We start from the raw sequence: 12,389 nt of genomic DNA on the forward strand, positions 1-12,389 counted from the left end.
ACTAAGGGTGGTGTACATGACTCTTCCCCTTCCCAATTATATACTCACAACAACCCTGTGAGGTAGGTTAAACGGAGAAATGTAAACTGGTCCCCAGAGACACCAAATGGGTGAAGTTTCATCTTCACTTGCTCAAGGAGCCTGTACACTTTTGTGCATGTTCTGTTCAATGTGTGATGAGGAATAGCTCAATTGGTAGAGCATGAGACTCTTAATCTCCGGGTTGTGGGTTCGAGCCCCATGTTGGGCAAAAGATTCCTGCGTTGCAGGGGGTTGGACTAGATGATCCTTGTGGTCCCTTCCAACTCTACACTTTGATTATATTATTCTATTCCATGGTGTTCTTTTAAATGGCAGCTGTGAGGAAGGGGTGCTCAGGTTTGGCACTGTGGATGGTGCCTGGAGAACAATTTGCTGTGGGAGGGAAGCTACAATTGGTGGCGATAACAGCAAAATCACAAACTTGAGAATGCCTACTGTAGCATTGTTTAAATGAAATGAAATAAAGGGAGGAATTCAATGTCACGCTAAGGTGATAGTTCCACCAGGGCAAGCATTTTGGCTTGCCTGATGGAATGATTCGCCCCCCCCCCACGCCCAGAGTGTGTGCTGTTTGGGGAGGGGTTTGTGGTCCCTCCCTGTCCCCAAGCCAGTTTCAGGGGGCACACAGGAGGAGAAAAGGAGGAAAGTTCCATTGTACAACCAGAATTCTTTGTGCAGGCTTCCACTGATGAAACTCATGAGTTGGATCCCAACCAAATAGAACAAAAGAGACTTTTTAAACACAGTTAAATATTTAATGTAAAAAGTAGTAGAGTGGTACCTCGGGTTAAGAACTTAATTCATTCTGGAGGTCTGTTCTTAACCAGAAACTGTTCTTAACCTGAGGTACCACTTTAGCTAATGGGGCCTCCCACTGCTGTCACCATGCGATTTCTGTTTTCATCCTGAAGCAAAGTTCTTAACCCGAGGTACTATTTTTGGGTTAGCAGAGTCTGTAACCTGAAGCGTCTGTAACCCAAGGTACCACTCTACAGGCATTCCCAACCTGACACCCTTCAAATGCTTTGGGCTACAGCTCTCATTAGCACCTGATGGGAGTTGTAGTCCAAAACATTTGGACAACACCAGGTTGGGGAAGGCTGATGTAGTGGGGGTTTTGTTTGTTTTTAATTTAATTTATATCTTTTCTTTCATACAAGGAGATCAAAACAGAACACATGGTTCTCACCAGCCCCTTTTTATCCTCGTAACAATCCTGTGAGGTAGGTTAGGCTGTGAGATAGTGACTGGCCCACAGTCACCCAATGGCTGAGTTGAAATTTGAACCGGCATCTTTCAGTCCTAGCCTTGTAATCTATTGTACAGCGCACTTGACTATAATTTCCCTAGGAAGTTCTCCTGCAAAAACCCCATGAAAATAAATGAAAACATCACAAGAGCAAAGAAGTAGCTCTTGCTTAGCTACCTTTTCATTTTTACAGGATTTCCATGGAATAATTTACTTGTGGGTAATTCCCCCTTCCCCCACTTTTGTTTGAAAGTGCTTTCGGCTAATAAAAATACTTTCAGTATTTTTGAACTGTTGCCTTCCATGGTGTTGACCATTTCCTAACATGAATCTGAGCCAGATTTTATTTTTTTTGGAATGTTTCTCTACACCCCTGCTTCCTTCATCAAAACAACAATATAGATAACAAATTGATTCAAAGGTAATACAAAATGCAGTGAAACGCTAGCAAAAGGCAACCACCGTCAAAGAAAGGAAAATGAATTATAAAAAGTAAAAAGAACTAGGCAGATGCAGGAACTATACACATTAAAATTCCTGAGTAAATAAAAGTGTCTTAACCTGATGCTAAAGGATGGCTAAGCCAGCACTAGGCATATCTCTTTAGGGAGGGCATTCCAAAGCCAGGGTCCTACCTGCCCCATTGATCTTTCAAGAGACAATCTTTGAATTTACACGCTTCCAGTCAAAGACTGAAAATATCTTAATCTGTATAAGGCTAGCAAGCTGATAGGATATAAAATATTTTCAAAAGCAGTGTGACAAATTTGTTGTGAAATCTATTGGTTCCCTCTATTGGAATGAGAAATTATTATAATCTGGACTAATCAAGGGTTGGTTCTGATCATACAGTTGATTTGCAGCAATAAAACTTCTCAAACAAATGGTCTTCTCACCTGAAACTGAAGGTTGTGTGGCCCCATAAAAGAAAATAAATGACAAGGTTTTTTTGAAACTTTTGCTTCAGACTTTGAATACAAACATTTATTGGCCCACAATAAAGTTTGTCATGCCTAAATAAATTTCCCATTTGTTTCAGTAATGTAAAGCATGGCTGATTTTCTTTGGATTGCAGCCTTATCTACCTGGATTCCCAGCAGAATAATTTACACTTATTTATTATTTTGATTTTCTTAAAATGAAGCATGGATTTTTTTAAAAAAACACCCACAACCTACTTGTGTGATCCAAAAGAATTTCAATAGCATGAAAACATGCTATTGGTCCAATGAACATGTCATTTGCTTTTATAATCGTGAAAACATTGTGGTTTTAACACCAATATTTAGACAATATTTCAGGATCCAGTTGAAGAAGCCACCCATTAATTTCAATGGAACTTATTCTAGGTTTGCCATATGTCCAGAATATCCTGGACATACATGGAATACTGTATCCGAAAGCAGTGTCCTGGGAGAAATCGGTTAAATGTCTGGGAAAATTCGGACGTATAGCAACTGATATCAGCAGTGTCATTTTTGCCGATTTTCCTTTAAAAAAAAAGCTTAAAAATGCCCAATTTCTTTGTGATTTTGCAAACAAACAAACAAACAAACAAAAACCCTCAACAACTTTTCTGTCCTGATTTTTTAAATATGGCAACCCCATCTTGGCAAGTCCCACAGATGTGAATGGAGGCTGTGCAGCAGTAGTGCTAGCGGATTGCAACCATTATTACTTTCCATTGTCCTGAACCTTTGAAACAAATGTTAAATGGATGCACATGTCTATAAATAGTATCTGATAGAAGGCATTCTTTTTTCCATGGCTTGGAGATCAGTCTGAACAACATCCTCTCTCAGTAGGATTGATGGATTTGAAAAGTTCTGAGGGTGTCAGACTCTTCTCCATAGTGCTATAATAAGCTCCACAAAGTACATTCCTGATGTCCGTATATACGACGAGAAGACTGTAGCTGCCTGGTTGTTGAGCTTTGTTCAAACGAGTAATATAATATTGAACGGTGATCTTCAAGCAAGCCTGGCAGTTGGCTAGCATACATGTTCTATGAGACAATCTTGGAACAGGACAAAAATAAATGCCATTGTTTCTATTGTGGGCTGCACTCTCCAGACTTGCCATTTCAGGATATGCATGGTATGAGATCTGTCAACAGTTGCTGGTTACACATGATGACGTCCTTAGGATTACAATGGACGTGACGCCTAATTATAACTCCATCTCATAGGGTCTCATGGTCTGCAATAATTCAGACCCTGTACTGGGGAATTCTCGGTTTCAAAGTTTTCTATAAATGTGGTGTGCTCATGCAGGGTGCTGCATAGAGTGTCAGGGGAGTAGGTGGGAAACAGAAAGAAACTAAAGTTAAGAATGATGGCAGATTTAATAAAACCATCCCTGTATATGAAAGTCATTGTTTAATGTATAAAACAAGTTAATGAAACCAGATCAATTAAAGTTAGATTCAGCCACTCTTTAATACAGTGATTTATTTTAATTCATCCATAGGGTTGATTCACACCACCACCTTATCATGTGTCAGAATATGTTCACTGGGAACTGTAAGTGCAAATCAACACAGCTCCAAATATGCATTCAGGGCACTATCTGCACTAAAGATGCTAGTGTGGCCACTTAGACATTGGAATTTTATTTTATTTTTTGCAAAGGATGCAGATTTGCACAATATTGCATGTACTAATTTATATGGGTGAATTCCAATGGTGCCTATATGTGAGTGGATTGAACTTTTGTTTGCACAACAGGCCTACTCCGCCTCCTCCCTGCAGCTTCCAACCACCTGCAGAATCTGGTCCAGAGTAGATTTGGTGAGCAGAAGAGGCTGTCAGGGGAAGGAGAGGAAGGGGAATTTCTAGTGTGCAAGCAGAAGTCTGCCCAAAGGGTGTATTTGCAACTGAGCGGTAGTTTTTCATCCTCTTTTTTAAGCAGTTCTCTTTTCAAGCAGGCACACTTGCCCTGGTACATCCACCAGTAAGGATTTAGGCCGGGTCCCCTTGGTTACAAGATCACTATCCCTTCTGCAAAGCTTCTGTCAGCAGCAGCTGCCTGAATCTGATCCTTTTCCAGGGAATTCCAGTTGTGCTTGCAGTGCTGTGGCTTCTGAGCATTGGGAATGTATAGAATAGTCTATTAATAGTTTACAAACACACTGAGAGTTTACGTGTTTGGACCACTTTTTTGCATAAATGGAGCCACAGACTGCTTTCTAATGCAGGGGTTCCATACTTTTTTATGCCCTCAAACACATTCGGAAATCTAAAAAAGTGGTGTGGGCATCTCAAAATACAGTGGTACCTCAGGTTACAAACGCTTTGGGTTACAAATGCTTCAGGTTACAGACTCTGCTAACCCGGAAGTAGTACCTTGGGTTAAGAACTCTACCTCAGGATGAGAACAGAAATCACGTGGCGGCAGTGGGAGGCCCTATTAGCTAAAGTGGTACCTCAGGTTAAGAACAGTTTCAGGTTAAGAATGGACCTCCGGAACGAATTAAGTTCTTAACTGGAGGTACCACTGTACTCATTTCACAGAAGGAAAAGTGACAATGCTTAGAACCCCCAAGCCACAAGCAAAACACCTACATACGCCCCAAAACAGACAGCAAAACCAAGACACTAAAAAAACAAACCAGGAAGTTCATGATGCTGAATGAAGGGTGGAATCTTTGTGACAGATTAAAAATAGAAAGTAGAAATTGGGCACAAACGTTTCTAGATTCTGTGTGAATGATAAAGTGTCCTCATCTGTATTCAAGTAGTTTGCAGATCTGAAAAGGAATCAAGTTTTTTCTTTTATTTTTGCTCTCTAAATTCTAATAAAGCATCACACCTGTGGATTCTGTAGTATGGGGGGGAAAAAACCAGAATAAGCAAACCATTCCTGATATGTCAAGTCAATATTGTATTTCGTTTTACTTTCCTTCTCTGTGGATTGTTTGTATTTTGCTGGCAATTTTCCTTTACAATTGAACCTGTTAAAAAAAGTCAGTATTAGACCAGACAATATGTTTCTAACAGAACAGCCCTGCACAACTTGTGATCCAGGCCATGTATTTTTGCCTGCTAGGGACTAGATAAGCCTCTTCTTTTGCTGCCTGGGTGCTAAAAGAGATGGCGTGACAAGCCCCTGGGAGGAATAACACTTGGTTATTTGGGCTGCGTTACTGGTTGTGCTGGCTTGCATTGGAGGGTCATAAGCCATACGCATTGTTTGGTGGTGAGAAAAAGGGGATCTTAGCCCCCAAGTCAAAGGTGCGAGACCTCAGGCCCAGGGCTGAATGTGGCCCTGCAATCTTCTTTATCTGGCCCTCAGGCTATTTAACAGGCCACATCCCCTCACCAAGCCACACTCCTTTCTGGCCCTGCTCTAAACCCTCTTGGGGTGTCCCCCCTCCTTGGTGGAATATATCCTATGGCAATGTATTTTGCTTGCCCGATTGGAGAGATGTGTATGCCTTTGGACAGCTCTGACATTTGTATGACTGCATCGTATCTTACTCTAGCACGTAAGAGCTGTTCCTGTTGTTCTGGCATGCATGCGGCCCCTAAAAGGTTTCTCACAAGGAAATGTGGCCCTTGAGACTGAAAAAAGAAAGAAAAGAAATATCCTGATCACCTAGAAAGGCTTTGGCTTTTCCTGTATCTTCTGTTGGCACCACACTTTTAATGTTGTGCTCAGGTGTGTTTAGCTTGAATGGGGGGGGGGAATCTTTGTGAGACTAAGTGCAAAAACTGAGTTTTCCTTCTATTTGCTTGCAGCATGGTTGCTACATGGACTTCCAAGTTCCACCTGGTGTTTCACTTCCATCTGATACCCTGCTCTGCTTCTATGTGTTGAGCAGTGAGGGAGGGGCATTTGTTCTGTCTAATTAATGCAATACCTTTTCAAATCCTAAAGGATTAAAAATGTGCAGGGCACAGTGCTAGATGTTGGCCACAGCTTGATCGCTAAGACCTGAGCATATTTTGAATAGTTGTGCAATGACTATTAATAGAATAGATTAGTCAGAGACAGCAGCTCATGCTCCCAGTCCCAGCACATGGAAACAGAATAAAGGGATAGCTCAGTTGGTAGAGCATGAAGGTCTTAATCTCAGGGTTGTGGGTTTGAGCCCCATGTTGGACAAAAGATTCCTGCATTGGAGGGGGTTGAACTAGATGACTCTTGTGGTCCCTTCCAACTCTACAACTCTATGATTCTATGAAAGGCTCAAGAAAGAGGACTACATAGCACAAAAGGCAATGGAATTTCCTCAGTTCTGCACATTTGGCTTGTTGGGCCTTTTACGAATTTCATTTCCTATGTTTCTAGAATTTTTTTAAAGTCCTCATGAAAACTCCTCAGCATTTTAGTGTGTTTCCCCCCTAATTACACATCCCTGCCAGGCAATCTCTCCAAATGTAATACATTTGTGTATGTCGTTTTTGCTAACACATGCACAGTATTTTGGGTCTGCCCTGCTTTTAATAGCAGCACTGATTCTTATGGCACTAGGTGACTAAAATTATCACTTGATAGCCTACTCTTTTCAAACTCCCATCACAGAATTGGCTTGTATTGCATTGCCCCTCCTGGTAAGCAATAGTGACCCACCTCCCAGGAAGCTACCATAGCGGCTCTGCCCCACCAGGCAAACCACTTCTGTTCTACCATGTTGTGGTTTTTGAGGTCTCTCAGTGGAAGGAGACCCTGCCCGTTATAAGCATATCACCAGGCATCTGTTGGCCCACTTTAAGGCCACTTCACATGTCACAAATTTAGGGTGCAATTCTATACATGCTTTCTTTGCTGTAAGCCCCAACGAAATCCATGGGACTTAATTCCAACTAGACATTGTTGTGCCACTAGTGTGTACACCACATGTAATCTATAGGATGTACCGTAACAGGTGAGGCAGATAATGTGTGTTGATTTCATATGTGTGCTATGAGGGCAATAGAAGGTATCCAATGGAGAGACACAGCATAATGTGTGACGTGATGCTTAATATGTACATAAGAATGGTAAAATACCATAAATGGCCTTGCTATTGAAAAATACACAAGACATACCTTTCATGCATTTGTCAACAGCAAAGCTAAACATTCAGGAATGTTAGTATCTTCACTTAAGCTGTAGCATTGCTTTGAAACTAAGTTTCCTAAAAAAATTATCGAAGGCTCTAACATTTCCTGTTAATAGCTCTTTACCATCTTTTCCTAACACACTTAATCTGTGATTGCAGACATTTACAGCATGGTGCAATTCCCACCTACGGAAAGCAGGCACGCAGATCGAGAACATTGAAGAGGATTTCAGGAATGGCCTTAAACTGATGTTGCTCTTGGAGGTCATTTCAGGTTAGTTTTAGAAGGCAGCAAATGATATGTATCTTGTCAAAATGTATTTCTCCATCGCTTTAGAGGCAGGTGAATCTATTCCTTTTAGTTTCTCATGTTTTCCAGTATTAAATTCAGTTCTTCACATTTCCACATCAGTTTATGGCATGTGCATGTGTGTTTTTAAAAGTTGTCATGAAAATGCCTAAGGCACACATTTTAGCAAAGTGTCAGGGACTGGGCAGATGAGGAACATTGGTGGAGACTTCCACCCCAAGAGACTTCCAGGCAGGAGGAAGATGATGATAGTATGGACCCAGGTTCTTGGTGGTGGCGAACAGGACACGCTCTAGAAGAAGAAGCAAAGAGCTGGTAAAAATGGAGGGTGAAGAGCAGGAGAAAGCTAGCAGATGCTCTAGACCTGAATAGAGACAGGATTCAGAAATGAGAGAAACAGCGCAGCAGCCAGTGGGCACTATGTCACTTGAAAGCCTGGTAGAACCTCCTCCTTTTCTAAGGATCAGGCGATTCCTTTGCATCTTAGAGCAGAAGGCTGAACAGAGACAGAAAGATTCCATTGCCTGCCACTGTAGGCAGTAAGGAGGGGTTTGGAAGCTAGGAAGTACCGCAAGAGGGTGGGTGGAGCGGACACTCTGAGCAACATCTTGAGAATGAGGGGAGCATAATTCATGCTCTCGCTGTGTATTCTGTTGATTTAAATAAAATAACTGGAAGAAGCTCTCTACGTCTCTGATTTCACTAGGCAGCTAGCCTGTGAACTGTGACACAAAGCAACTTTCCCTAATGTCACACATTTTTATGTTATTTTCACCAATATATGTGTTTTGTGCATGCTATACTTTAGTATATGCATTTTTGTACATGTTACTTGGCTGAAGAAGAATACTTTTTTTTTTAAGGGTCTGTCTGATACTATACTGATGCTATGAACTGAAAGAGTAATTTAAACTAAAGATGCTATTGAGTATTAGTTTTGTTCCTTTTTTTAACTTTGTTTTGTTTATTTGCATATGTCTATTGTGTGTGTAGAGAGATAGACAGGCAAAGAGTTGGCCCATTTTTATTGAACTATTTCATATAATGGCAAAAATTACAAGACAAAAAATGGCTTTAAAGCTGCATACCTGGATTTTTTTAAAGGGGCATGATAAATTAATGGAGAATAAGGATATCAAAGGTTGCTACTGCTTTTGGGTATATCTTACCTGCAGGACAGAGGCAATATACCTGTGAATATCAGTTGCCAGTGAGCCTTGGCTTCAAATAGCCATCTGGTTGGCTACCATGGGAACAGAATGCTAAACTCGATAGGGCTTGGGCATGATCCAGCATAGCTCTGTTCTTATGCCTTGGAATGGTGTAGCCAGGATGGGCTTGATGCCCTTCTGGATCCTTAGAGCACAATGATAGGATGAGCTGTGAATTAGGACTTCAGTGCTTTATTATTAATAGTAAAACGCTCCCAAGTGCTAACAAAAAATAAGCTGAAAAGGGAGCACACAGTTTATTTGACATATTTTGGACAGATAAAACAATTTGGCCTGGGGATTTTTGCTCCTACACAAAAAAATCTCCAAAGTGAGTCACTTTTATACTTGCCTTTAGGGAGGGGAGAATGGGCTCTGGAGATAAGACAGACCTGTAATGCGGGTTGGTGTATGGTTTTAGATAGTTTACAGCAACAGCATGCTCCCTTCACCAGTCTAGTCGCTAGCCTGTGCCTGGAGCCACATGTCAATGTCAATAAATATATCTGATTTGCTTCCCTGCAGGAGAAAGACTTCCAAAACCAGACAGAGGAAAGATGCGTTTCCATAAAATTGCAAATGTCAACAAAGCCCTGGATTTTATAGCTAGCAAAGGTGTCAAACTTGTCTCGATTGGTGCAGAAGGTATGTAGAAGATAGCAACAACAAGGCTTGGCTTTCAGCCATGATGTATTACAGTTCTGAGAACTGGTTTGATTCAGTATATGGCAAAGGGCATTTTGGAACATTCATTTCTGTCTTCTCTCAAACTGTCACCACTCCATGTCAGACTGACTATTTTACACCTTATCAGCCAAGGTTGTGAATTTAATACGTTTCACCTAAAAGAAAACTCACAGCATAGCCTCTGCATTAGTTATAATTTCCTCTCTGTGATCAACTGCATAAAACTAGATGTTGGAAAGAAAAAGGTAGGGAAAACACAGAGTTTGGGCTTAAGTTAGCTTTAAATGTGATGCAGATCATGTAACAACAAGGACTTTACCTGTGAGGCATTTTGTGAACTGGGCCATCAGCTCACGGTTCAGTTGTGCGCTTATTAATGTTTCATACATAGGCAAAGAGCTCTGGTTTAAACAACAGGCAGCTGCAGAGAACACTCTGTGAATAAATTTGGGATTGGTTGTAGTATTTTTAAACAAGCCTGGAACCATGTTTAATTCAGGTCTTGGAGTTTGGTCATTTAGGGAACATGAATCAGTTCAACAATTTTAATAAAAATTGGGAAACAACCCTAAAGGGGAGATTGTCTGCTGTGGATGGGAAAGAGCAATTAAGGTGGAAATAAAGATTTATATGGAACTGCCATATAAACTCAACTAGGAAATCAGGACCAATACTGTGTGTGTGCACGCATGTGTGCATTTGTGTGTTCCAAATTTGTTTCTTTTATCAACAACATCTTTGGATGTTCAGTTCATATTCATGTTCAGTTCATTCAATACAGTTATGATTAGTTTCTATACCTTAGGTATAACTATTTGCAGAATTCTGTGAAAGTTGTGAGACAGCAGCATTAATTAAAATGAATTATGGGCATTTCAAGGAGTGAACAAGACTATGGAACCAACAGAAGCAATTCTCTGCTTCTGTGTCCTTTAATAACATGTTAGGTGAGACTGGTTTAAGACATCTTCAGAAGGAACAATTTGGAAGCAATCGCTGAGAAATAAACACGTACTGTATGAATAAAATCACAAAACTTAAATCATAGCAGGCATGTACTCTTTGATCACAGCCTATTGCTTAAAATTTCAATTCTGTTTCACACCAGAAATTGTAGATGGCAATGTGAAAATGACCCTGGGCATGATCTGGACAATCATCCTTCGTTTTGCAATTCAAGATATTTCAGTAGAAGGTAAGACTATTCTCCACGGTATTGCCCTATGGCAAGGGGAAGCTCTCATCAGAAACAGACAGAGGATTTTTTTTTTTAAATGTGAACTTAAATGGCAACTGTTTATTGATGGGGAGGGTAAAGGAACTAGCTACTCTGAAAACTCAGATCTGTGTTCTCTTTATATTCAATATCACCACCCATTCAAAAACATTAAGAAGACTTGTGTGATACAACCCTCCTGGAACAGTTTCACTTCAGAATGAAGACAGGGGATTTCATGATGAAATACCTCCTCAATACATACATTTTCTCCATAAAGAAAGTTAGAACATCAAGGTTTAAAGCTAGAGCATCTACACTAAAACCCTTCTTCCTGGTATGCTACCATTTAATGGGACATTCTAGTCTTTACATGATGGAGGATTCAGTCATGCAGTCTCCACCTACACTCTGAAGCAGTACAGTCCAAGGAGAGATGTATCATGTGATTCTTCAGAAGATATATAGAACATCATATGGTGATTTGGTGTGACTGATTCTATTAATACCTTGATGTTCTGCATTAACTTGTCATGCTAATATCCTACTACCCTGGGGAGATGCATTTCCTTGTAGGGAAACTTTTTGGGGCCATGTTCCAGTGAAGGGGGGGTGTCAAAGATAACGTTTATTTTATTTATTTATTTTTCAAAAAATTACACCATTCAGTCGTATGAAGCACTTCTAAGTGGTTTACAAAAAACAACAACATTTAAAATATTGATAAAACGTATTTGAAAATCCCAAATATGGTTATAATCAACAGTAGATTAAAAATAAATAAAACACATATAACTTTTGTATGTTTGGCAGAACAATGAATGTGGCTCATACCTTTCTACAGCTGACTACATTCCAGCTGTACAAAAAGTAGAGGTTTCTATACCTACACACATTTTTATGTTGTGAGCTGCCCTGAGATCGATGAATGAAGGGCAGTATAAAAATAAATGAGATAGATAGATAGATATTGATAGATAGATAAAATCTCCATTCAGACAAACTAGAAGCGTTAACAGTTCTAAGGCACCTCTGAAACATAAGAATTTGCTATGTAGCTCAGCCAGTCAGATAGTTTGACAACGCCTGGAATGGGCTTTCTATTTTGTAATGGATGACCAGCCATCTTGTAAGCATAAAGAGTCTTAGGAAGCATCAGGTGCACATGAAATGGACTGTTCAGAAGGGACGCTGATAAAATCCTAAGAAACCTTTTGCATTTGGTTGAAATTTACATTCACTGAAACAGAAAAGCACTTGCTGATGGGCTGTCGAGCCTTGCCAGTATGTGTTTTGATCAAATTAAACAATTTAAAACTGTCAGTTGTTTGGAAAAAATAGGATATTTTGTACTATGTAAGCATTAGGTGTTGAAATCAGAAAGTTATTTCTTAAACGATTTCTGTTGCAGACTCTATTATAGTTTAAAGATTTATTTTTGCCTCTTAGCAGCAAGTGTTTTATATATATATATATATATATATATATATATATATATATATATATATGAACAACTTATAAAATATTTAAATGAAGAACTCGGGCAGCTGTAGATTCATTACCAACTATGCACCGTTTGCTTGAGCAAACAGATGTCCTTCATTATGCAGTACAATATGTAACAAATT

The 12,389-nt window shown here is 40.0% G+C and overlaps 1 protein-coding gene across 1 annotated transcript in view; it reads left to right on the forward strand.

Annotated features, from left to right (window-relative positions):
• Nucleotides 1-12,389, forward strand: part of ACTN2 (actinin alpha 2) — a 54,033-nt gene that overhangs the window by 5,176 nt on the left and 36,468 nt on the right. Inside the window, exons 2-4 of the mRNA XM_083606009.1 lie at nucleotides 7,497-7,611; nucleotides 9,384-9,503; nucleotides 10,654-10,740. Of these exons, the coding sequence (XP_083462135.1) occupies nucleotides 7,497-7,611; nucleotides 9,384-9,503; nucleotides 10,654-10,740 (322 nt within the window). The remainder of the gene's footprint in view (nucleotides 1-7,496; nucleotides 7,612-9,383; nucleotides 9,504-10,653; nucleotides 10,741-12,389) is intronic.

Source organism: Podarcis filfolensis (assembly GCF_964270895.1).
Source record: "Podarcis filfolensis genome assembly, chromosome: 3".
NCBI classification, from domain to species: Eukaryota; Metazoa; Chordata; class Lepidosauria; order Squamata; family Lacertidae; genus Podarcis; species Podarcis filfolensis.